The sequence below is a fragment of the Ranitomeya imitator genome, chromosome 1, assembly GCF_032444005.1.
Source record: "Ranitomeya imitator isolate aRanImi1 chromosome 1, aRanImi1.pri, whole genome shotgun sequence".
NCBI classification, from domain to species: domain Eukaryota; kingdom Metazoa; phylum Chordata; class Amphibia; order Anura; family Dendrobatidae; genus Ranitomeya; species Ranitomeya imitator.
Genome location: NC_091282.1, coordinates 555810678 through 555838512, shown reverse-complemented (window position 1 = coordinate 555838512; position 27835 = coordinate 555810678). Strand labels below are relative to the sequence as shown.

At 44.0% G+C, this 27835-nt stretch overlaps 1 protein-coding gene across 1 annotated transcript in view; it reads right to left on the bottom strand.

The window, feature by feature from the left end:
• The window catches only part of TMEM38A (transmembrane protein 38A), a 122266-nt gene that overhangs the window by 43932 nt on the left and 50499 nt on the right, over positions 1-27835 (bottom strand). Inside the window, exons 2-3 of the mRNA XM_069767755.1 lie at positions 22495-22651; positions 5823-6007 (exon numbers count right to left, since the gene is read on the bottom strand). Coding sequence (XP_069623856.1) covers positions 5823-6007; positions 22495-22651 — 342 coding nt within the window. The remainder of the gene's footprint in view (positions 1-5822; positions 6008-22494; positions 22652-27835) is intronic.

Genomic DNA, 27835 nt, shown 5'->3' with positions numbered 1-27835 from the left:
GGCTGCAGGCTAGACTGGGACTGTGAGGATAACCGGGATTGTGAGGTTGGTGGCGGTGTGACAGTGATGATGGCTGTCTGTACACTACTGCAGGAGGACGTTTCCTCTCTCTCCTGGGAGGAGCATGCTACAACGTTAGCGGAAGAGGTGGCACATGGAGATGCATGTTGGGCAAGATTTTTTATGTGACTTGTCCACTCCGCAACGTGCTTGTTCCTCAAATGCCTCAACATATTGGTGGTATTGCGGTTGTGGACATTTTTCCTTGGCTTCAGAGTTAGATGACACAGATTGCATCTGACTGTTGTAATGTCATCGGCAACTTGGTCAAAAAAGGCCCAGGCACCACATCTCTTTGGAGCACCCCTTGCACTAGTTTTTGGGTGGGTCCTGCTCCTTCCGGGTGCCGAAGTGGAGGCTACAGGCAACCAACTCTCGCCCCTCACTCTACTCCCTTTTTTGGCCCTCTGCTGCTGTACCGTTGTGGGAATCTCTTCCTCTGAGCTGCTACCACCACTTTGCTGTCCCTCACACCATGATGGATCAAGGACCTCATCATCTGTTGGACCCTCTTCCAACACCTCAGACGATTGCTCCTCCCAGGTCGTTTGTATACTGCAGGACGCACCAGCTAATGCCACCTGAGTTTCATCATCATCTGATGCGTACTGTGGTCGGCTGACTGTGTGCACAGGGCTACCCGCCTCTTCTTCTTCTGAGAGAAATAAAAGTTGGGCATCACTGCTTAAAAGCTCTTCTTCCTGTTGTCGAATACTGCCTGACTGGCCCCCTGATTCACAGCCAACAGATTCTTCAAACAGAAGTAAAGATGGCTTCTGTGCTGGTCCCTCTAACTGCCTGGGTAATTTGGCAGGTGGTGGTGAAGAAGCAGAGCGGTGCGCTACACTGATATGAGCGGACTCTGTGCTCTTTATCTGGGAGGATGAGCAACGAATGGAAGTTGATGCCGCAGCTGCCATCCATCCAACAACGGTTTCAAATTGTTCCTCCCCCAGCAATGGGATACCACGACCTCCAACAAAGCTGCGCATGAAGGACTGTTCCCGGGAATAGCTAGTGGCTGAATCACTTGTGCCCGCAGCAGGCAAAGATTCTCCACGTCCTCTCCCTGCAACACCTCCACGGCCACGACCACGTCCCTTACTCATCTCTCTAAACTTAGATGGGCGGAAGGGCAGAAGAGTTCTCCTATTTAGTGTGCCTAAACCTGTAAAGCTGCAGACAGGTGTAAGAAACACTATATGGATCTAGTTTGGCATAAACTTTAACAGAAACTGCTCTGGCCTAAACGAATATGAACTGGTGTTGTGTGAACTGTATTTATCAAAATCTGAAAGTACACAGAGTTTTTGTAGCAGTTGCACCGTGGGGGCGCAATCTACGGTGCAAAAGTGGAATCTACAAATATTCTGCGAATACTAGGTGAGAATGTGCAAGGCGGCACAATCCCACAACAAAAATACGATAGTGTGATTACACCTCGACTGCTGCACAGAGGTGTAAACCGACATTATTTGGAGGTATTGTGGTGATTCCAATTAGAGTGCAATCACACACAAAATGCAGGTAGTAGTATTAGGAATTTTTTGTAGCAGTTGCACTGTGGGGACGTAATCTATGGTGCAAAAGTGGAAGCTACAACTATTCTGCTAATACTAGGTAAGAATATTTCCCAATTCCCACACCTGTCCCCTCCCCACTCCACACTAAGAGGTATAGAATCACCCAACTGAATAACATTTGTTCCCTCTATCTATCTATCCAATTCTCAACGGCTGCAGTCTGAACGAAAAAAAAGATGGGTGGATGGTGTGCTGAAACAACAAAAAGACAGGCGCTGCAATCTGCAGAGAATGCAGTAAGCAGACCAGTGTATGCTGCACAGTGACGCTGCTGGCTCCACAGAACTCTGTGCAGGTCTTAAGAAAAAAAGCACAGGGTAGTGAAGCACAGTCAGTGAAGGTACTTTAACACAGGAGGTGTTAAAATAGATAGGACAAAAATGCTAATAGATTCACAATATTTTCTCTCTCTCTCTCTAATGACAGAGGCAAGCTCTCCCTAACTGAATTCACAGTAGAGTGAACACAAAATGGCGGCGCCAGCCTTTTATAGTGCCTGATCACAGCCAATCACAGTCATGCCAGTAGTAGATCCAATTTCCGATCACATTCAAAGATCGGAATCGGGATTCGGAATTCCGATCATAGTGAAAATCGGTATAATTCCGATTTTACATGATCGGCTCGAGCAATCCTACTAGCAGCAGGTTCCTCCTGCACGGTGGACCCCGAGCTGTGAACGCACCAATAACTTCATCTATTTACTCGGTGCGTTCCGCTAGCCCAAACACCAAGCAACAGTCTTCAGAACAAAACTAAACGCTTCCTCAAACAACCAACACCTCCAATTCCAGAACCAGGCAGTATGAAACTACCACTGGCACTGACTGGGGAGTTGCCAACAATGAACAGCTGAGACCATCATGAAAGCTCCAGAAGCTTTCAACTGAACAACCCCTGCACTGCTTGCGAAACAATGTTTAATATGCAATGTTTAATATGATGGTGAAGTGCTTCAAATCAGTGCAGGAGTTGTGAACACAGACACCGTGGTCTTCTGGCCCCTTTGATGTGGTAAACCTGGGATATTAAGTTGGTGAAGTGAGAAAAATATAGCCATAAATTAAATTTATGGAATCAAATAACCAAAAATTGGCATGTACATATGTATTCACCTATTTTGCTATGAAGCTTCTAAAAATTTCTGGTGCAAGCAATTACTTTCATAAGTCAGATGGTAAGTGAAAAGAAGATCACCTGTGTGCAATCTAAGTGTCACATGGTCTTTCAGTATATACACACCTTTTCTGAAAGGCCACAAAGACTAAAACACCATTAATCAAGAGGCAACACTAAACAAACAATACCATGAAGACCAAATACATCTCCAAACAAGTCAGGGAAAAAGTTGTTGAGCACTACAAGTCAGGGTTGGGTTAAAAAAAATCCCAATTTCTGATGATCCCCAGAGCACCATCAAATCCACTATCGTCAAATGGAAAGAACATGGTACCACAACAAACCTGCCAAGAGAAAACTGCCCACCCAAACTTTCAGCCCAGGCAAGTAGGGCATTCATCAGTGAGGCAGCACAGAGACCAAAGGTAACACTGAAGGAACTGCAGAGTTACCAAGCAGAGACTGGAGTATCTGTCCATACAATCACAATAAGCCATACACTATATATAGGTGGCCTTTATGGAAGAGTGGGCAGAAAAAAAGCTTTTACTTACACATAAAAACTGTAAGGCTCATTTTGAGTTTGCCAAAAGAGATGTGGGAGAGTCCCGCAAATGTATGGCAGAAGGTGCTGTGGTCAGATGAGACTAAAATTTTACTTTTTGGCCACCAAGGTAAATGCTACATCTGGCACCAAACCAACACAGCTCGTCACCTTAAGAACACCCCCACAGCATGATGCTGCCACCACCATGTTTTCTGCCCTGTTGAGGGCAGCGTAAAGTACTGCAGTGCGCAGGCACGGGGCCTCTTAGTCCTTTCCCGGCACCTGCACACTGCAGTACTTTGCTCTGCCCTCCACAGGGCAGCTAAAGTATGCCTGCACAGGAGCTGTGGCAGGAAGCAAAAAGAGGACATCATCGTATGAAGATGGGAGGCGCCGAACCCGGACTGCGACGCCCATTGGACCGGACCGGGACCACCACTGGGTGAGTATAATATAACTTTTTTTCTTATCTTTCAGGTGACATCGAGGGCTTATCTACAGCATTACAGAATGCTGTAGATAAGCCCCTGATGCCGGTGGCCTTAGCTTATAGGCGAATTTTGGGGTGACAGATTCCCTTTAAAATGTGGTGCCCAGAACTAGACACAGTATTCCAGATGTGGCCTGACCAAGGAGGAGTAGAGGGGGATAATTACTTCACGTGATCTAGACTCTATGCTTCTTTTAATACATCCTAGAACTGTGCTTGCGTTTTTTGCTTCTGCATCACACTGTTGACTCATGTACAGTCTGTGATCTATTTGTCATACCCAAGACTTTTTCACATGTGCTATTGTTAGTTCTCACTTAGACATCTCACAGTGCTATACAGAAGGTCTATCTGATCTCCTACTGGAGACACCAGTTGGACTGAGGTAAGAAGAGGCTGCTCACACTCCTGTCCACCATGTGTTATTGAGCTTATACTAAAGATACTAGAAGTGCTGAGGTAAGAAGAGGCTGCTCACACTGCTGTACACCCTATGTTTTTGAGCTTATACTGGAGATACTAGAGGTGCTCAGTTAAAAAGAGGCCACTCACAGGGTTGCCCACCATGTCTTTATGACCTAATACTATAGATACCAGAAGTGGTGACATAAGAAAAGGTTGCTCATACTGATATCCATCCTGTTTTTTTATCTAGTATTGGAGATGCCAGGGCTGCTTAGGTAAAAAGAACATACTCACATAGCTATCCACCCTCACTTTCTGATCTAATACTGGAGATACCAGGAGTGCTATGGAAGATAAGACTGCTCACACTGCTATCCCCAATGTCTTTCTGATCCAATTCTGGAAATACCTGGGGTGCTGAGATAGGCAGGTCTTCCTCACACTGCTGTCCAACCTGTGTTTCTTATCCAATATTGGATATACCTGGGGTGCTGCTAAGCTAAAAAGAGGCTTCTTGCAATGCAGTCCGCCCTGCCTTGTTCTCTCAAGGTCACAGCAGCTAAGTTTCTGTCCTATTAACCACCCTAGTCAAAACAATCAGGATCTGCTTATTAAAAGAATTTAGGAATGTATTTATATTTACATATCTTTTAGATATTTATGTTTTTCTAATCTCAGAGATCCCCTTTAGGTCCTGATCAGAGGTTTCTCAGAAAAAAAGAAATAGGAAGTGTCACTTTTACAAGTTTACCTGCTTGTTCTACCCTGCAACAATGTGTTCCCGCTCAGGTGGCGATTCCCCGGCTTCATTTGATTTCACATCAACAGAGCAACTCTTTCAGTACCGGTCTGCTCTGTTGATGGGGCATCACTACCAACATCATGCTGGCTGTCAATCCCCATAGTATTGGCTGTGAGGCCCCTTCGACAGAGTACTGAAAAAGAGAAGAAGCTGCTCTGTCTACATGACATCACTAAAAGCAGGAGAGGTCTGTGACCCCTTTAAGCTGGATCATATCGTCGCAGGACAGAACAGGCAGCCATTTAGTTGCTATCTGCTGGTAAGTTCTTTGCCCCATAGCCAAAAAACCCTAAACTCCAGGATAAATTATTTGTAAACACAAGTTACAGAATGCTTTACCTGCACCTACAGTTAGTATCCTTGATGCATTGGGGGGGGGGGGTCTCTTAAGACTGGAAACCTCTTTTTCGAAGACTCTTTGGTAGTAATATAATTGGGGATATGTGTCTTGTTCTGCCAGATTTTTGCCAAGTAGACTAGAGTAAGCTGATAAGATGCTCTACCCAACTTTTAAGTATTTTTACCATTAATGCTGATGAAAACATGGCTCAAATAAAAAGCATCAAAGAGACCTGTCCAAAAAATTAGTGCAAGTCCAAGGTGTGACACTCTGCTCCAACAGTTTCATTCATGCTGAGACATTGCATTCTCTGTAGGGCCCTTTTTTTTAAAGGTATTAATATTGGTCCTGACGCCCAGTCCCCCATATTCAAAATCTTCTCACATGCCTCTATAACATCTAAGAAAGTAGATATCCATGTAAAAAGTGTTATGCCTCTAGCCCTGATTATCCTTTTAACACTTGCTAATGCTTACCTTTTACCCATCCAATAAGTACCATGATAACCCAGCCATGATGGTAATGGTGATGGGCATGGTGAATTCCAATGGCAATTTTGCGTACACGGACTACTTCTTTCATACCAACAAAGACAAGTTTCACCGGCAAAAAACTGACACACTTGTAGAAGAGATTCAGGGGGCAGAAAAACATGAGGTACCTGCAAAAATGAGAAAATAATAGAAAATCTGTCATTTTTTAACTATAGACATTAATATTAAAAGCACTTCAAGTGTAACAATAGAGAATCTCCATCATTGGCACTTCTTGCTTCACTCTCCTTAGTGAGTAACCTTGAGTTTTTACTTCTACTCTCTACACTGGTATCAAAGTACCTGCAAAGGGATCGAAGAGCCACCTCCACAACACTGCTACATTCTTTATATGGGGACAGACTCACTTCTATTTTCACACTATTTTGGCCTTTGTGACATGGCAGGGTCTTTTTCTTTCTTCGTTTTTTTTAACATTCCGGTCTTCACAGAGCCATAACTCGGTTATCCGAAACCCAAGGTGAATTTCATACTAAATTTCTAACTATTTACTTCAATAACTTTTATGGAAGGAGTTCTAAGTTCTTATACAAAATTATGGAAAAGGTAGGTAATGCTGTTAAATAATAAATAACTGTTATTTACCTGTCTGTTTAATTACATATTATATAACATCACCTTTTCTCCATCTATCCCAGGGTTAAAACACTATGTCTATGAAATGTAGGCAATCACACATGTCAATATGTGTGTACAATATTCTTTTCTTGGGGATGAAGTTATAATATATGTATTCTAACTGCTAAACAGTTTGATAGATAGCTATTGGTTCCTCAGTTAGTACAACCACATCCATTAGTAATGAAAATGGGGTATAAATGGCTTCTAACAAAATAATATTCCTATACACCTGATGAAGGCCTACAAGGCCGAAACATGTTGTGTTTTTCTTAATATTTCTTTTATCGTCTTTCATAAAGTTTTTTTATTTGCTGTTCATAGCCAATAAAACATCATCTGATTCAACATCAGAGATAATTGGTTCTTTGGCTGTAACCCTCTTATTCCCAATTCTGAAGAAAGCGCCCTGAAACATCCTTTTTCACCTATCCAGATGGTGAGCACCTGACTCCTGGGATCCGCACCAATCCCAAGAACGGAGCTCTGAAATGTCCAGTTAAAATGGAGCGGTGCCTGTTCATGTCCCATTCTCTATCAGACTGTAGGGAATAGCTCAGAGCTGTGCTTGGCTGTCTATCTTGTGCAGTCCCATTGAGAATGGGCATTTCACAGCCATGTTCTCAGTATTTGTGAGGGTCCCAGGGATCTGACCACTACCAACTCATATCTTAGGAAAATGGCAAACAAAGCAATACTCAGAAAGTTTTAACACTTTATCTTTGGGTGGTATAAATAACAAACTATCTTTGTTCTGCAGAAAAAGAAATGAGTGTATCGCTCACCGTACTATTAAATATAACCTGTCAGCAGGATTGTGCTCAGTAACCTACAGACCGTGTCAGATCGGTGCCGTTATACTGATTACAATGATACCTGGGTTAATTACGGTACATTTTTTCTTTCTCTAGCTAGATGGAGTCGCAGTAGAAGCTATCTGATCACAGATATTTTCAATCTGATTTTTTTTTAATGAATTTCGGGATAACCTTAAACAAATTAATTATACACACATTACACAAGCCATCAGGCTGCAGCACAGGTGCCTGCCTGCATAAGGGGATTTTTTTCTCCAAGATATAGGTAATATTCATTATGTAAACCAGGGGGCAGGTCAGTGAGGGATCATTGCCCTGTCAGAAGCCATACTGATGAATACCTAATCAGAGCAGCACATAAAGACCCCCCCAACAGGCCGCCCTGGGGCTCGAGCATATCATTAATTCAAAACTAAAAATAAAGATTACACAACAACCACAAGATTGATTTCATCAACCAAGGTATCCTTGTAATCAGTATAACGGCACTGACCTGACACTGTAGGTTATTGTGACCAATCCTGCTGACAGGCTCCCTTTAACCCCTTCACGACATGCCCCGTACTTGTACGGCGCATGTCATGTCTCCCCCTTTAATGTGGGCTCTGACAGTGAGCCCACATCAAAGTCGCGACATGTCAGCTGTTTTGTACAGCTGAAATGTGCGCACAATAGCGGCAGGTGGAATCGCGTTCCACCTGCTGCTATTAACCAGTTAAATGCCACTGTAAAACGCTGACAGCGGCATTTAACTACCGCTTCAGGCCGCACGTCACATGATCGGGGGTCAACGATGCGTCGGCATAGTAACCAGAGGTCTCCTTGAGACCTCTATGGTTACTGATACCGGCTTGCTGTGAGCACCACCCTGTGGTCGGCGCTCATAGCAAGCCTGCAATTCAGCTACATAGGAGCGATTTGATGATGTAGCAGAGGCTTTTGAAGCATGGCAAAAGTTTAAAAAAAATGTTTTAAAAAATATGAAAAAGAGAAAAAAAATATAAAAGTTTAAATCACCCCCCTTTCGCCCCATCCAAAATAAAACAATAAAAAAATAAAACATACACATATTTGTTATCGCCGCGTTCAGAATCGCCCGATCTAGCAATAAAAAAAAGCATTAACCTGATCGCTAAACAGCGTAGCAGGAAAAAAAATTCAAAGCACTAGAATTACGTTTTTTTTGGTCGCTGCAGCATTGCATTAAAATGCAATAACGGGCGATCAAAAGAACATATCTGCACAAAAGTGGTATCATTAAAAACGTCAGCTCGGCACGCAAAAAATAAGCCCTCAACTGACCCGAGATCACCACTTAGATAAAAAATAACCTAGACATGTTTGGTGTCTATGAACTAGTAATGACCTGTAGAATCATATTGGCAGGTCAGTTTTAGCATTTAGTGAACCTAGCAAAAAAGCCAAACAAAAAACCAGTGTGGGATTGCACTTTTTCTTGCAATTTCACCACACTTGGAATTTTTTTACCGTTTTCTAGTACAAGACATGGTAAAACCAATGGTGTCTTTCAAAAGTACAACTCATCCCACAAAAAACAATCCCTCACATGGCCATATTGACAGAAAAATAAAAAAGTTATGGCTCTGGGAAGGAGGGGAGCGAAAAACGAAAACGCAAAAATGAAAAAGGGCTGCGTCTTGAAGGGGTTAAATGAATGCCTTATGTCTTATTATGCAGGGTGTCACTCACAGAAAAGCATCAAATAGAAAAAGGTAAATATGGCACATCCTTTCTTGATTAAAATCTTCAAGCTTTATTACGGTAAGTATCCATAAGGCCAGTGTCACACTTGTGAGTGCAATGCGAGAAACTCGCGCTAGTCTCTTGCATCAATACCCGACACTGCCGCCGGCACTCTGGATTGATGAAACTCTGACGCATTTATGGTACACAATGCCCTCTTAGCCATAGAGTAATGCCAGAAGGGTGTGGACACAAATATATAAAAACAGACCATTGCCAGAACAGGTGAAACTAACTAATTAATCATGCAAATAAAAATATTCATATCTACAAATATATAAAATTGCAAAAAAGATCATGAATACAGAGGAATGGAAAACGTAGAAACATTTGAGGCCATCAATAAATAAACATTGTATCATTCCTATTGTTCCTACCATTAGGCTGCTTAGTATCCAATTTAACTATCCATGTGATTAATTAGTTGGTTTGACCTGTTATGGCAAAGGGCTATTTTTATATATTTCTGTCCACATCCTTCTGTAATTACTCTATGACTAAGGGCGCATTGTGCGCCAGAAGCGCATCAGAGTGCTCATGCCTTCACCAGTCTTTGGTTTTTATGTAATGGATACTTAATAAAACTTGATTTTATTCATGGATGTTCCATCGTTACCTTTTTCTATTTGATATCTTTGTTTAGAATCTCAGCAAAATTACTATGAAAACAAATGTATATGAGTTTTCTATATTTGACTATTTTTAGAAAAATAACAACTGTTTACAAAAAAATAGCTGTTTTATCACCATATTCTGACGACCATAAGTTTTTAAATTCTTTAAACAAAGCGATGTGAAGGCTTATTTTGTTGTAGGACAAGCTGTGTACTATTTTGTAAAACGTAATGATATGTTGATCACTTTTTAGTTATCTTCTTGCAAGGCAGGATGAACAAAAACAGCAATTCCAGATAATGTAATGTCAGATATAGGGTGTAATAGTTGTCCTAAAAAGGCAGATCTTAGGGCCAATGTAAGCACCTTGCTGCTAAAGAAACCCATCAACACCCCAAGTACATTTTACAAGACGGTGGTGGGGTCAATAGGGTGACAGAGGGAGAACCAACCCTCTGCTAAACGCTGCAGTCACTATTGATATACAGCTGTCCATGGTACAGAATCAGCTCTGGAGCCCATGCCACACTGTAATAGTATGGCAGATAGCATTTTAATACCTGAGCCTTTAAAATATATTTAACAAACTGCAGGAGGATAAGGCTATATTCACACAATACATTTGTTGAAATTCCTGGGATTTGCAGAAATCAATATGGCCTTGCAAAAACAGTCCCATTTAGCTGAATGGAACTTATTTGTAGTTTCAAAAATGTCTGCAACAAATAGGTATGTTTGAATATACCCTTAATTGTCTATTAATTAATGTACCCATAAGTTAAGAATCACAGATTTAGAGTAAGGCTGCCGTCACACTAGCAGTATTTGGTGAGTATTTTACCTCAGTATCTGTAAGCCAAAACCAGGAGTGGAACAAATAGAGGAAAAGTATAATAGAAACATAGTCACCACTTCTGTATTTATCACCCACTCCTGGTTTTGGCTTACACCATACTGAGGTAAAATACTGACCAAATACTGCTAGTGTGACGGCAGCCTAAGGCCGGGGTTACACGAGCGTAGATTTTCTCATACAAGTGAATCGGATCGATAATATAAATGACTCTAGGATCAAACGCTGTTCAGAGTGTCAGCATAGTGTGTTCCGATTCTCTTGGATTAGAGCAGCACAGGTGAGGAGAAGATGGATAATAAGATTTCTCCATCTTCTCTATTGTGTGATTTCATCCGAGAGCAGTCCACTGATTTCTATGCACCCATAGACTTGAATGGATGACTGCAAACCGATTTGAGCAGCAACTCGCAGCATGCTTATATTCTTCTTTCAGGCCGAATCGGCATCAGAAAAAAAATGCTGATCAGCACTGCCCCATAGCATAACATTGGGCTGATGAAACATCAGATAGCAATCATCCGACGTATATGCTCATGCAGACAACCGTATAGCTCGGACAAGTGCTAGCCGTGGTTTTGATGGATAGCACTCATCCCAATGTTATTCTATGGAGCGATACACATGTCCGATTTTTTTCTGGTAGCAAGTGGTCCGGAATAAAAAAAGCAAAGCATGTGCGATTTGCCTCTGAGAATCAAATGTCAGCCATCCATTCGACTCTATGGGTTAGTGGACAAAATCGAACCAAACTTGGATGACAAATGAGTGTGGTCTGATTTTCACGGACTGACATTATAGAGAAGGTGGAGAAGCTTTTTTTTCTCTCCATCTCCAACAGAATTGAATCACATTCTAATCAAACTCTGATCAAATTCTGATCACAGACTTATTTTCTCAGATGTGGAAAAAATGGTCGATCCACAGGTCTTCACCGACCAGAGAAAATAATGTCTTCAAAAGGAGATTTGTAGTTAAAATTCTGCGCTGCCGCTAAGATGAATTTCAGGAGAGTAAAGTTGATTCACAGTGGTTTTATTCAATGCGTTTCAGGGGTCTCATGCCCCCTTCATCAGGAAATACCACACAGAACATACAGGCATCACAGGTATAAATAGTTTTGCTAGGTTACCTTTTTTTTGTAACCTAGCAAAACTATTTATACCTGTGATGCCTGTATGTTCTGTGTGGTATTTCCTGATGAAGGGGGCATGAGACCCCTGAAACGCGTTGGATAAAACCACTGTGAATCAACTTTACTCTCCTGAAATTCATCTTAGCGGCAGCGCAGAATTTTAACTACAAATCTCCTTTTGAAGACATTGAGATCTAGATGTAGCAGAGCCTGTAGATGATCGCCGGAGATAACACTCCAGCGATCACCTACGCTGATCAGCTGTTTGTGAGAACCAGACTAGTGACCGGAGATAACTCCCGGTCACGTGCACGGCAGTTCTCGCGATAACATAAGTTATTGCGAGAACTGCAGTGGACGAGGGACTTCCGGTGGCGGGACAGGTGAGCTGGCAGACATGGATAGTAGGCTGCATGTACGCAGTTTCTACGCATGTGACTAATCATTAGATGCGATTTTATGCAGAATTAAAAACCTGAGAATGTCAAAGAAGTGTCACATTAAATCAGCTGTATTAGAACATTTCACCATCACTCAAGATAGAAAACATTATGTCTGTCAGTGTACGACAAATGATCCAGATGAAAACAAATGCTGTGAAGCCAAGATCAGTGCATATTCAGGCAAAGATAAAAATGCTCCTACCAGAGCTTCTAATCTAAAGAGACATTTACAGCACTTTCATCCAGGAGTACTGAAAGCAGTGGATGAGAAAGACTGCATCCAAACCAATGAACCAGTGCCCAGCTCTTCCAGCCAAACAAAGGAGCAGAGAACTTTGCAGCCATCAGTTGCAAGATATGTTGTCAGTGACAAAGTTACTGTGACAATGACAGTAGATACATTTAAAAAACAGATCACAGAGCTTGTTGTAAAGGATAGTGTGCCTATTTCATTATTTTCATGACCAGCTTTTATGTGTCTGAATGGGGAAATTGCCCGCAAGCTTGGTGTTTCTCTGGAGAGAGAGAGTATTAGAAAACTAGTAATCAACGAAGCTTTTAAACAAAAAGAACTTAAAAAAAACTGTCAAGGGACGCTTTCTGTTTCTAAAATGGATGCCTGCACACGTCACAGAGTGAACTATTTTGCCATCAATGTCCGATTTGTTTGTGAGAAAAATGAAATAGTTACCAAGACATTGGCAGTAAAAGACACCGAAGCTCATCACACCAGTGAGTTTCTCCAGGTCTTGGTGGAAAGGGTTCTGCAAGACTATGAACTTAAAAAAGAGCAAGTTCTTGCTGTCGTAACTGACAAAGCTTCAAATATGATAAGTACTATTAAGCTAATGAATGAGAGTAATGATGGTGACCAGCAGCTAGAAGAACATTCTGGGTCCACAGACACAGAAATGTTTGAAATAGAGGAACACAGTATTGTAACTGAGGAACAAACTGAAGTTGCTTCAGATGAACAGCAACATGATAGTTTAGATGATTCTGTTGAAACGGTGTCAATACGTTCTTTCATTCATCACATGCGCTGTGTTGTGCATACGCTACAGCTGGCTGTAAGAGACAGTCTGCAAGAAGGACATGCTGCTGCACTGATTGGCAAGGTGAGAAAATTGGCTACTGTTGCCAGAACCCCTAAAGTTGACTCAATTTTGAAGAGACGTGCTGGAAAAGTGGCAATTATTGATCAAGCCACACGATGGGGCAGTACTTCCTTAATGATTCAGCGCTTGGTTGAACTGAAAACCTTTCTTGTAGACATGGCTAACCCTCAACTGATGCTAAATGAAAGTCAGTGGAATCAGGTGACTGAGCTGGAAAAATTGCTAGAGCACCCATTTACAGTGACTAAAAAATTACAAGCAAAGGACTTAACTCCAGGTATTTTCATAAAGGAGTGGAAGAACCTGATGTTTCGCCTGTCCCAAAAAGGAGGGTTAATTGCAAGTGGTATTGCTACATCAATGTAACGGAGAGAGGAGCTACTATTACAAAATAACATTGTTTTGGCAGGCAGCTGTTTATGTAGACCCAATGCATCGGATTCTTCTAGATGATCAACAGCTAACTAAAGGAAAAGAAGCTCTGTTTGAAATAGCAGTAAGGATGAAAGGGTTGCAGAACAGTCAGGAGGAACAAGAAGAATTTGGTTGTCCTGCCACATCTTCACCCTCATCAACTGATGAAGAATTTAATTTAAAAAAATATTTGGTTCACAAGGACCGTGCAAAGCGTTCCTGCATAGAAGAGTCATCCCCATCAAAGAACACAGCCAGTACATTTCAGCAGAATTTTTCATGTGCACTAAAAGAAATTGAGAAATTTGACCATTCATCAAAAATAACAGTACAACAAGCGATTCCTCTGTATCCTGACACTGTCAGAGATGTTGCCCGAGTGGCTACTGCTTTGCCACCAACCCAAGTAAGTGTAGAGAGGTTGTTCTCTGCTCTCAAAATAATTAGATCAGATTTGAGGGCATCCATGAAGGAGGATCTGACAGAGGCAATACTTTTTCTGAGGACAAATTTATAGATTTCTTCTTATTAACTGCATAACAGTATTTATTGCATATTTACTTACAAGAGTTTAGAAAAGTTTATAAAAGTTATTTGCTATACTCTAATTGTATTCTAATAAATATAGTTTTTGTTCTAAGTGGTCTGATTACTTATATGATGGTGAGAAACTGAATAAGCACGATGTTAACCCCTTCCCGACCCATGACGCCACGTAGGCGTCATGAAAGTCCGTGCCAATCCGACCCATGACGCCTATGTGGCGTCATGGAAAGATCGCGTCCCTGCAGATCGGGTGAAAGGGTTAACTCCCATTTCACCCGATCTGCAGGGACAGGGGGAGTGGTAGTTTAGCCCAGGGGGGGGTGGCTTCACCCCCCCGTGGCTACGATCGCTCTGATTGGCTGTTGAAAGTGAAACTGCCAATCAGAGCGATTTGTAATATTTCACCTATTATAACGGGTGAAATATTACAATCCAGCCATGGCCGATGCTGCAATATCATCGGCCATGGCTGGAAACACTAATGTGCCCCCACCACACCCCACCGATCGCCCCCCCAGCCCCCCGATCTGTCCGGTACACTGCTCCGGCTCCCCTCCGTCCTGTGCTCCGCTCCCCCCGTGCTCTTGTCCGCTCCCCACGTGGTCCAATCACCCCCCCGTGCTCCAACCACCCCCCCTGCACTCCGATCCACCCCCCTGCAGTCCGATCCACCCCCCCTGCAGTCCGATCCACCCCCCGATGCTCCAATGCACCCCCCCGTGCTCCGTTCCACCCCTCCCGGCGTCCGATCCCTCCCCCCATGCTCCGATCCCCCCCCCCGTGCTCCCCCCCACCCCATCATACTTACCGATCCTGCCGGGGTCCATCCGTCTTCTCCCTGGGCGCCGCCATCTTCCAAAATGGCGGGCGCATGCGCAGTGCGCCCGCCAAATCTGCCGGCCGGCAGATTCGTTCCAAAGTGCATTTTGATCACTGAGATAGATTATATCTCAGTGATCAAAATAAAAACAATAATAAATGACCCTCCCCCCCTTTGTCACCCCCATAGGTAGGGACAATAAAAAACTAAAGAATTTTTTTTCCCACTAATGTTAGAATAGGGTTAGGGGTAGGGTTAGGGTTAGGGTTAGGGTTAGGGGTAGGGTTAAGGTTAGGGTTAGGGGTAGGGTTAGGGGTAGGGTTAGGGTTAGGGGTAGGGTTAGGGTTAGGGGTAGGGTTAGGGTTAGGGTTAGGGGTAGGGTTAGGGTTAGGGTTTCGGTATGTGCACACGTATTCTGGTCCTCTGCGGATTTTTCAGCTGCGGATTTAATAAATCCGCAGTGCTAAACCGCTGCGGATTTATGGCGGATTTACCGCGTCTTTTCTGCGCATTTCACTGCGGTTTTACAACTGCGATTTTCTATTTGAGCAGTTGTAAAACCGCTGCGGAATCCGCAGAAAGAAGTGACATGCTGTGGAATGTAAACCGCTGCGTTTCCGTGCAGTTTTTCCGCAGCAGGTGTACAGCGATTTTTGTTTCCCATAGGTTTACATTGAACTGTAAACTCATGGGAAACTGCTGCGAATCCGCCCCGTTTTCCGCAGCGTGTGCACATACCTTTAGAATTAGGCTATGTGCACACGGTGCAGATTTGGCTGCGGATCCGCAGCGGATTGGCCGCTGCAGATTCGCAGCAGTGTTCCATCAGGTTTACAGTTCCATGGAAAACCAAATCCGCTGTGCCCATGGTGCAGAAAATACCGCTCGGAAACGCTGCGTTGTATTTTCCGCAGCATGTCAATTCTTTGTGCGGATTCCGCAGCGTTTTACACCTGTTCCTCAATAGGAATCCGCAGGTGAAATCCGCACAAAAAACACTGGAAATCCGCGGAAAATCCGCAGGCAAAACGCAGTGCCTTTTACCCGCGGATTTTTCAAAAATGATGCTGAAAAATCTCACACGAATCCGCAACGTGGGCACATAGCCTTAGGGTTAGGGTTGGAATTAGGGTTGTGGTTAGGGTTGTGATTAGGGTTATGGCTACAGTTGGGATTAGGGTTAGGGGTGTGTTGGGGTTAGTGTTGGAGTTAGAATTGAGGGGTTACCACTGTTTAGGCACATCAGGGGTCTCCAAACGCAACATGGCGCCACCATTGATTCCAGCCAATCTCGTATGCAAAAAGTCAAATGGTGCTCCCTCAATTCCGAGCCCCGACGTGTGCCCAAACAGTGGTTTACCCCCACATATGGGGTACCAGCATACTCAGGACAAACTGCACAACAATTACTGGGGTCCAATTTCTCCTGTTACCCTTGTGAAAATAAAAAAATGCTTGCTAAAACATCATTTTATATTTTCACGGCTCTGCGTTGTAAACGTCTGTGAAGCACGTGGGAGTTCAAAGTGCTCACCACATATCTAGATAAGTTCCTTGGGGGGTCTAGTTTCTAAAATGGGGTCACTTGTGGGGGGTTTCTACTGTTTAGGCACACCAGGGGCTCTGCAAACGCAACGTGATGCCCGCAGACCATTTCATCAAAGTCTGCATTTCAAAAGTCACTACTTCACTTCCGAGCCCCGGCATTTGCCCAAACAGTGGTTTACCTCCACACATGGGGTATCAGCGTACTCAGGAGAAACTGGACAACAACTTTTGGGGTCCAATTTCTCCTGTAACCCTTGGGAAAATAAAAAATTCTGGGCTAAATAATTATTTTTGAGGAAAGAAAACGTATTTATTATTTTCACGGTTCTGCATTATAAACTTCTATGAAGCACTTGGGGTTCAAAGTGCTCACCACACATCTAGATAAGTTCCTTTCGGGGTCTAGTTTCCAAAATGGGGTCACTTGTGGGGGGTTTCTACTGTTTAGCCACATCAGGGGCTCTGCAAACGCAACGTGACGCCCGCAGAGCATTCCATCAAAGTCTGCATTTCAAAACGTCACTACTTCAATTCCGAGCCCCGGCATGTGCCCAAACAGTAGTTTACCCCCACATATGGGGTATCACCGTACTCAGGAGAAACTGGACAACAAATATTGGGGTCAAATTTCTCCTGTTACCCTTGGGAAAATAACAAATTCTGGGCTAAATAATTATTTTTGAGGAAAGAAAACGTATTTATTATTTTCACGGCTCTGCATTATAAACTTCTGTGAAGCACTTGGGGATTCAAAGTGCTCACCACACATCTAGATAAGTTCCTTTCGGGGTCTAGTTTCCAAAATGGGGTCACTTGTGGGGGGTTTCTACTGTTAAGCCACATCAGGGGCTCTGCAAACGCGACGTGACGCCCACAGAGCATTCCATCAAAGTCTGCATTTCAAAAGGTCACTACTTCACTTCCGAGCCCCGGCATGTGCCCAAACAGTGGTTTACCCCCACATATGGGGTATCAGCGTACTCAGGAGAAACTGGACAACAACTTTTGGGGTCAAATTTCTCCTGTTACCCTTGGGAAAATAAAAAATTGCAGGCTAAAAGATCATTTTTGAGAAAATATTTTTTTCTTTTTATTTTCATGGCTCTGCGTTATAAACTTCTGTGAAGCACTTGGGGGTTCAAAGTCCTCACTACACATCTAGATTAGTTCCTTTGGGGGTCTAGTTTCCAAAATGGGGTCATTTGTGGGGGATCTCCAATGTTTAGGCACACAGGGGCTCTCCAAACGTGACATGGTGTCCGCTAATGATTGGAGCTAATTTTCCATTTAAAAAGACAAATGGCGTGCCTTCCCTTCCGAGCCCTGCCGTGCGCCCAAACAGTGGTTTACCCCCACATATGGGGTATCAGCGTACTCAGGACAAACTGGACAATAACATTTGGGGTCCAATTTCTCCTATTACCCTTGGCAAAATAGGAAATTCCAGGCAAAAAAATCATTTTTGAGGAAAGAAAAATTATTTTTTATTTTCATGGCTCTGCGTTATAAACTTCTGTGAAGCACCTGGGGGTTTAAAGTGCTCAATATGCATCTAGATAAGTTCCTTGGGGGGTCTAGTTTCAAAAATGGGGTCACTTGTGGGGAAGCTCCAATGTTTAGGCACACAAGGGCTCTCCAAACGCGACATGGTGTCCGCTAACAATTGGAGCTAATTTTCCATTTAAAAAGTCAAATGGCGCGCCTTCCCTTCCGAGCCCTGCCGAGTGCCCAAACAGTGGTTTACCCCCACATATGAGGTATCGTCGTACTCGGGAGAAATTGCCCAACAAATTTTATGATCCATTTTATCCTATTGCCCATGTGAAAATGAAAAAATTGAGGCGAAAAGAATTTTTTGGTGAAAAAAAAGTACTTTTTCATTTTGTGAAGCACCTGAGGGTTTAAAGTGCTCACTAGGCATCTAGATAAGATCCTTGGGGGGTCTAGTTTCCAAAATGGGGTCGCTTGTGGGGGAGCTCCAATGTTTAGGCACACAGGGTCTCTCCAAACGCGACATGGTGTCCGCTAAAGAGTGGAGCCAATTTTTCATTCAAAAAGTCAAATGGCGCTCCTTCTCTTCCAAGCCCTGCCGTGCGCCCAAACAGTGGTTTACCCCCACATATGAGGTATCAGCGTACTCAGGGCAAATTGGACAACAAATTTCGTGGTTTCTCCTTTTACCATTGGGAAAATAAAAAAATTGTTGCTAAAAGATAATTTTTGTGACTAAAAAGTTAAATGTTCATTTTTTCCTTCCATGTTGCTTCTGCTGCTTTGAAGCACCTGAAGGGTTAATAAACTTCTTGAATGTGGTTTTGAGTACCTTGAGGGGTGCAGTTTTTAGAATGGTGTCACTTTTGGGTATATTCAGCCATATAGACCCCTCAAACTGACTTCAAATGTGAGGTGGTCCCTAAAAAAAATGGTTTTGTAAATTTCGTTGTAAAAATGAGAAATCGCTGGTCAAATTTTAACCCTTATAACTTCCTAGCAAAAAAAAATTTTCTTTCCAAAATTGTGCTGATGTAAAGTATACATGTGGGAAATGTTATTTATTAACTATTTTGTGTCACACAACTCTCTGGTTTAACAGAATAAAAATTCAAAATGTGAAAATTGTGAAATTTTCAAAATTTTCGCCAAATTTCCATTTTTATCACAAATAAACGCAGAATTTATTGACCTAAATTTACCACTAACATGAAGCCCAATATGTCACGAAAAAACAATCTCAGAACCGCTAGGATCCGTTGAAGCGTTCCTGAGTTATTACCTCATAAAGGGACACTGGTCAGAATTGAAAAAAACGGCAAGGTCTTTAAGGTCAAAATAGGCTGGGTCATGAAGGGGTTGATATTTGACAACAGTAAATTTATTGTTACGAATTGGCCATTTATGAAGGAGTCGGAGCCGGAGTCGGAGCCGGAGTCGGAACCTGATAAAATCCAGGAGTCGGAGTCACAACTGTGGCTTACCGACTCCACAGCCCTGGTAGAAACTGCACAAATGCAGCTTACTACGCATGTCTGCCGGCTCACCTGTCCCGCCGCCGGAAGTCCCTCGTCCACTGCAGTTCTCGCGATAACTTATCTTATAGCGAGAACTGCCGTGCACGTGACCGGACGGAGCGTCGCCGCATTGTAAACAGACATGCTGCGTTCTGAAAAGACGCGCTGCATGTCCGCTTACGCGGGTCTGCCACCTGCTTGTTTTACCATATAGTTGAGATGGGATTTCCTGAAATCCCCTCACTATGCTGTAACATCTGGACGCTGCATGTTTGACGCTGCGGCTCTAAGCAGCGTCAAACACGCAGCGTTTCTTGAATGTGGAAACATACCCTAAGAGAGTCAGTCAGAGTGTACTGTAGTAGTTCAGGAGGAAATCCAGGAGAAACTGCAAAGGATGCGCCATACAGCTCATTCAGATGTCCATAAAACTTGGCCTGAGCACGGACCATAATGCATGGTCTGTCTGCTAGTCTTCTGACCTGAACTTGATAGCCGAATGTATGTCTACGACTCGAGGCTGTCAAGTTTTGGTCAGGACTCAGGAGTAGAGATCTGCGAACCCGAACAGTAAAATTCGGTGTCCGTACTGAACAACTACTGTTCGGGCACGGACACTGAACACGGACTTCACCAGGAAGTCCGTGTTACTGTTTGGGTTCGGCTGCCCGAACACTGGGTCTTTGTCGTGCTGTCATGTGCATAGCAGCGTGGCAAACATAGCTTCTGATCGGCTGTGAAATCATCCCCGCCGGTCAGACAGCCTCGGTTCCCACGCTGTCAAAAGACAGCAGGAGCGCTCAGCTGTGATCAGAGGTATAAAGTTTACCTCCAGTCACTGGTGTTAGCTGATGGGACCACTGATCCAATCATCTGACACCTGCTACTGCTAATTACAGTGGGAGCATTAGCGGCAGATGGGAGTATTCACCAGCCGCTCCTGCGCTGTAAATAAATATTTTAAAGAAAACTTGGTTTGGGTTCCCCTGTATTTTTGCTTACCAGCCAGGAAAAACTCACAGCTGGGGGCTGCAACACCCAGCTGTCAGCTTCAGCAAGGCTAATTATCAAGAATAGAGGAGTGCCCACACCGTATTTTTTAATTATTTAACTAAATAATTTTAAAAAATTGCGTAGGGTCCCCCCCATTTTTGACAACCATCCTTGCTAAAGCAGACTGCTGGGGGCTGGTATTCTCAGGCTGGTAAGGTGCCATTGATATTGCCCCCCCAACCTAAAAATAGCAGCCCGCAGCTGCCCAGAAAAGGCACATCTATTAGATGTGCCAATTCTGTCGCTTTGCCAGGCTCTTTGTGGGGTTAATATTGTGGGGTTGATGTCACCTTTGTATTGTCAGGTGACATCAAGCCCATGGCTTAGTAATGGAGAGGCATCTATAAAGACATCTATCCATTACTAATCCTATAGTTATATTGTAAATAAAGACCTGGCAAGAATAAAGTAATTTAATTGAAAGAAAGACACAGACTCCTTTAATAATCTTAATTAAACCATAATTACAACCTCACCTAATTGCACCAAAGCCCTCGATCTCCTGTAAAAAAAAACTTAAAAAATCAACAATATACCATACCTGTCTGTCGTTCTGTCCCACGCCATAATCCATGTCTGGGGGATAAACAATTTTCAACATGGACAGTGCCAAGATGCGACCATCCAGGCTGACAACCACTGGTGACTCAACTGTTGCGAGTTCAGCCTCAGTGACCATTGGTGACATCATTGAGGCAGCCTCCGGTCATTGAGACTCTGTTCCCAGCCGGGCTGAACTGCGGTAACCTCGGTGACATCCCCGCTAGCAGCGTGAGAGTTTTTCTCACAGTGCTAGCGCAGATCTCACCGAGGTCATGGCAGTTTAGCCCGGCTGGGAACGAAGCCTCAGTGACGAGACATAACCTCGCAGCTGACAGCCCTTCAGTCACCAGTGCTGAAAACTGTTTTTGCCCCAAACATGGATTACGGCGTGGGACAGAACGACAGACAGGTGAGGTATATTGTTGATTTTTTATTTTAGTTTTATTACAGAAGATGGTGGGCTTCGGTGGAAATAGGCGAGGTCGTAAGTATGGTTACCCCCAGCGATCTGCTTTAGCAAGGTTGGTTGTCAAAAATAGAGGGGACACCACCTGTTTTTTTTTTTATTATTTATTTAAATAATTAAAAAATATGGCATGGGGACCCCTCTATTCTTGATAACGAGCCTTGATGAAGCTAGCAGCTGAGGGTTGCAGCCCCCATCTGTGAGTTTTTCCTGGCTGGTTAATAAAAATACAGGGAAACCCACGCCATTTTTTTAATATAATTTATTTACAGCGCAGGAGCAGCTGATGAATACTCTCATCCGCCACTCCTGCTAGTTGTTGTTAGCGGCAGCAGGTGTCGGATGATGGGAGTACTTGTCCCATCAGCTGACACCAGTGACCGCTTTTGACAGCATGGGAATCCCAGCTCTCGGACCGGCGGGGATGATTTCACCGCCGATCAAAAGCGGTGTTTACCATGCTGCCTTGTACATTACAGGGCACAAACCCTGGATGTTCAGGCACCCCATTCCAGTGAATGGGGTCCGGGTTCGGGTTTGGGTCCGGGTACTGTTCTGGTACATGAACCCGAACTTTTTGTAACTGTTCGGCCAAACCTGCAGGGCCCGAACATCCATGTCCGCCTATCTCTAGTCAGGAGATCCGTGACCTGTCCGTGGATCACACTCCATGCTTGGACCATGACACACAGATGCATAAATATGGCCTGATGTTTACCTGACACTTTACTTAAGAAGTCATACCCATGTATATTCATTGAATTTGTTTTATTTTTCTATCATTGATATTACTCAGACACTAAAGCATAGTTTGCAGCACAGAGATACTTACCAGACAGCAGAAGCTAAGAGTATATTGGCATTGTTGCTGAAGTAATCTATAGGAGAATCTCCAAGCAAAACATCTGCAAGAATGTAGCTGCCAAAGCAGTAGAGCATGGCACATAACCAGGAGGCTACAGGACTGCGTCTAGAAAGGGCCACAGCACCTGTGTGTGAGAAAGAGGACTTTTATTAATAGATAAATGATATTGAGACATGACACATTTATTCCATGTCCATGACATACTCAGCTGATAATTTAGAAATGTCACTTATTATCATGCCTTTCTTAGAACAAAAAACAGTGAAGAATTGGTCTTCAAATCAGATTTACAGTCATATTATCCTGTGCATATTGATACAGTTTTACGTGCAGTATCCTTTTAAGCCAAAACTCTGGGATGAGCATCATTATGATCTGTTGCAAATTTTCATTGCAGATCCTGCACCGAAGTCCACAACCAAGTACTGTACAGACTGAGGGCATGCTACACATGATACATTTTAGGATCCAAGAAATAGAAAATGGTTGTCACAATACAATTGATGGTTTCCAAACTTATAGAGAACCAGTCAGCATGATTTTGTAATATAAAGTAAAGATATGGCAGTAATGGCTTTGTAATACTGATTATATAGATACCTTTGATGAAGAAATCCACTTTGATGTTCTTTAATCACCATTTGAAGTTTCCTGCTAATAATTTTTCTGTCCACAGGGGTCGACTGTACACAGGGTTTTCTCCTCCCTGTCTGTGATTTCCCAGCCCCTTCCAGTCTGCGAATGATAGGTCACTACTGAGAATTCACAATCAGGGTGGAGAAGACTCCAAGTGTTCAGTCCGGCCCTTGTGCACCGAAATATAATTAGCAGAAAACGTCAAATGATGATTAAAAAAGAAACACAAAGTGGATTTCTTCCAGAAAGATATCAATATAATCAGTATTACAGGGCCATTACAGCCATGTCTTTACCTTACATTACAAAATCGGTTCTCTTTAATGATCAATTCTGAGCAGTCCTCTATTAGGGTTGTTGAACTGTGTAAAGTAACATTTGTCAAACAAGTGTCAGATTATGTCCATAATGGCTGACAGCTTTTGCCCATTATACGATGTGGCTGTGGATCCTGAGGAGGCTACTCCCAGCTATAGGCTGCCCTGTCTAGGCTTTTCTTGCAGGTCGCACAAACCACTTCATAAAGCTGTGTCCATGGGTAGGTATGGGCGGACAGGTGGAAGTTTTTAAGAAAGTTTGGTTCGGATAGCAGAACAGTACCCGAACTTCCAGCAGAATCTGAACCTCATTGATCTCTCTCTCTCACTCTCATCCATGCCATCACAAACTTACCCTGAACACTGCACTCAGCTTGCAAGCCCAAACATTGACTGTTAGGTACGAATGTCGAACCTTTATGTTCGGGTTCGCCCATCTCTATCATTCATGGGTCCTCATGACATCTAGGCCAAAACCTTTCACAGAATTTACTCCTGAATACCATGGCTAAAAGGTGCAGATCACCCAACACTCTGAGCAAAGAAAGTAACTTCCCAGACCACCAAGAGTTCAGCAGAGTCTCATTTCTAGTCCTTGTTGGCAGCAACAGAAGCAATACAATTGTATTAGTACAGCACAGCAGAAATACAATTGCAATAGTACTGCATATAAAGCAACCTTATCTTCATACAGGTACATTACATTAATGTACAATGTACATTACCATTCCTATAGGCCCCCATTCAAAACATGAAGGGCATACTTAGCTTATATCTGGCTAGGACGTACTTACATATAAGCTCTTTACCAGTTTTGGAATGCAGTATACATTTTTTACAATGGGTCCCTATGGGTGAAGAATGCCTAGGCATCCCTACTGACTGGCCACTGTCAGGCATATAGCTCAGTCCGACAGTGGAAATAAATGCAGTGTGTCCCTAGCCTAAGTGCCGGCTTACACTTTACAATCTACTGCCAAAACAGCAGCCGATTGGCTACACAAGTGAAGATCAGCAGTTGTTTAATAATCTGTTTAGACAGACCAACCACGCTTACCAGGTGCCCATAACGGGCAGTATTAGATCGTTCTGGGCAAATAGGCTGTCATTGGTCTCGGCAACACATGCCCTGTGTAAACAGCTTGCTGTGCTACTGTGACTAGTGTTGAGCATTCCGATACTGCAAGTATCGTGTATCAGCCGATGTTCGCGGTATCGGAATTCGGATACTGAGTTCCGATACTTTTGCAATATCGGATACCGGAATCGGAAGTTCCCATAATGCAATCAGCCAGTTTGATTTAATTCAGCCAATGAGGAATCATTAGAAGTGTGGGCACATTCTGTTCTGCATGTTAGGCATGTAACTACTGGCATGGCTGTGATTGGCTGCTGAAATGATGTCATGATGCTCTATAAAAGTCGCCGCCACCGCCGCCATTTTGGTTTCACTCTGCTGTGAATTTAGTTAGGGACAAGATGCTGTGTTCTTCTGACTGAGGGCCAGTTTGAGATAGCGATTTGCTTCATTGTGCTTTACCCAAGCTAATTTAGTAACCGCTGTGTGAGAACCTTGTTTTTGCCTTGCAGCGCTGTTCACGGCTGTCTGCAAGGTCTCTGTGTGAGTGCAGCTCACTCTGTAGTCTGTTCTGCAGCCACAGCCGGTTGTAGATAGCTCCGAGTGCATCACTGCCTCAAACTGTTCCATTGTCGTTTTTTCAATTAGTGCTGCCTGCTGCACATTTTTCCTGATTTATCCTATTAGTGGGTTTCCATCCGTATCCTGCTAGATTGTGGAAAAACACTATATAGGAGTACATAGAGGAGCTTTTTTAGGCCTTGCAGCGCCGTTCACGGCTGTCTGCAAGGTCTCTGTGAGACTTCAGCTCACGCTGTAGTCTTTTCTGCGAAAAAAACAAAAAGTTAATAAAGTTCACCAAACACTCCACTTTACAATTGTGTAGGCCACATTAGCTCATATTAAAGTCTAGTCCACACTTAATAAACTTAGTGTTTCTTATACCTGTTAGCAGCTGTTCGGGAAAAAGCACACTAAGCCCTTAGTACTTTGCTGCCTATCTTTATCAGTCTACCAAGATGAAGAAGGCAGGGAATAAGACACGTGGGCGTGAACGTGGAGGTGGATCAGGGAGAGGACGTGGGGATTCTGTGCCTGCTGCAGGCACCTGTGACTCATCATCCCCCAGTTTTAGCAGGGAACAGTCCTTCATGCGCAACTTTGTAGGAGCTCGCTGTACCCCACTGCTGCGGGACGAACAAATTAAAGCCGTTGTCGGATGGATAGCAGCTAACACATCGATTTCAATTAGTGCCACATCCTTTCAGGCACAGAGCACTGAAGAGCACCCATCTGTCTCTTCACTACCTGCCAAATTGCCCAGGCAGTCAGAGAGCCCAGGACAGGAGCCATCTCTACTTCTGTTCTCTGAATCTCTTGGCTTGGAAAGAGGGGGCCAGCCAAGCAGTATTCTAGAATCTGAAGAGGTAGTATGCAGTGATGCGCAACAGCTTTGTCTCTCTGAATCTGAAGAGGCGGGTGGGCCAGTGCCTACGGTCAGCACACCTCAGTAAGCATCTAATGATGAGACTCAGGTGCCACTTTCTGGTGCGTACTGTGCTGCCAAGACTACCCAGGAGAAGCAGTTGTTGGAAGAGGGTAGTGTAGATGATGAAGTCCTTGACCCATCATGGGGTGAGGTACAGGAAGGTGGTGGGAGCAGCTTTGAGGAAGAGATTCCCCGAATGGCCCAAAAAGGAGGGAGAGGGAGGGGGAAGACTGCGTTCCCTGTAGCCTCCACTTCGGCACCCATTAGGAGCATGCCTCTTCCAAAACCCAAAACGGGCACTCCCAAGACTTGCAGTGCCTGGTCCTTTTTTGACACAGTTGCAGATGACATTTGCTTTGTCAAACGCAAGCTATGTTCTCAGAAAGTCAAAAGAGGGAATAGTGCCAGCAACCTCAATACCACAAATATGTGGAAACATGTGCGGACCAAGTACGTGGTGAAGTTAAAAAAACACACTGAAGACCTAGGCCAACCTACAGCGGCACCTACCACCTCTTCAGCTTGTGTTGTAGCCTCTTCCTCCAGCTCACACACAACTGGTTCGGCTTCCTCACAGGATCGCCATGGAAGAACCTCTGGCACTGTTGTACAGAGACCCAGTGTAAATCCACCCACAGCACCATGTTCCCCGTCATCCTCACACTCCCAGCCCAGTCTACAGCCATCGGTAGCACAGGCATGGGAGAAAAGGCGGCCATTCTCAGCAAACCACCCCGGAGCACAGGCTCTGAATGCTGGCATTGCAAAACTACTGTCCCTTGAAATGCTCTCATTCAGGCTGATGGAGACTGACACCTTCTGTAACTTGATGGCATTGGCAGTCCCACAATACAATGTGCCCAGTCGCTTTTATTTCAGCAGGCAAGCCATCCCTGCCCTGCAAAAGCATGTGGAGGCAAACACTAAACATGCGCTACTAAACGCCGTCAGTAGCAAGGTCCACCTCACCACCGATGCGTGGACCAGTCACCATGGACAGGGACAATACCTTTACCTCACTGCCCATTGGGTCAATGATGTGGAGGCAGGTACAGATCTTGCGAGTGGCGCTGTACATGTTCTGCCAACTCCAAGGATTATAGGAATCCAGTCTATTGACTCCTCCTCATACTCCAGTTCCTCTGAATCAGCCCTGCAGGAGCCATTACAGTCTACCTCCACATGGACCCCTGAACGCTTACCTGTTACGACCGATATGAGCACAGCCATGGCCAAACATCAACAGGCCGTATTGAAATTAATTTATTTGGGGAATCAAAGCCACACAGCGCAGGAGCTCTGGAATGGCATCAAGCAGGAGAGCGAGGTGTGGTTTGTGCCAGCGAATCTCCAGCCAGGCATGGTAGTGTGTGACAATGGCCAAAATATGGTAGCAGCTCTAGGCCTAGGCAACCACACTCACATCCCATGTCTGGCACATGTGCTCAACTTGGTCATGCAGAGTTTTTTGAGGGACTATCCGGATCTTGATGCACTGCTGCACAAGGTCCGCCTAGAGTGTGCTCACTTGCGGTGTTCCAGCATGGCAAGATCACGCATTGCAGCTCTGCAGCGCCGATTCCACCTTGCGGAACATCGCATCATATGTGACCTACCCACCAGGTGGAATTCAACGTTACATATGTTGGAGCGGTTGTGTGAGCAGCAGCCAGCAGTAATGAAGTACCAGCTGCATCAGGCGCAAAAAAGTCATTCAGACTTAACAACCACTGAGTGGGTCACTATGAAGGACATCTGCCAGGTTTTGCGTGCCTTCGATGATTCCAC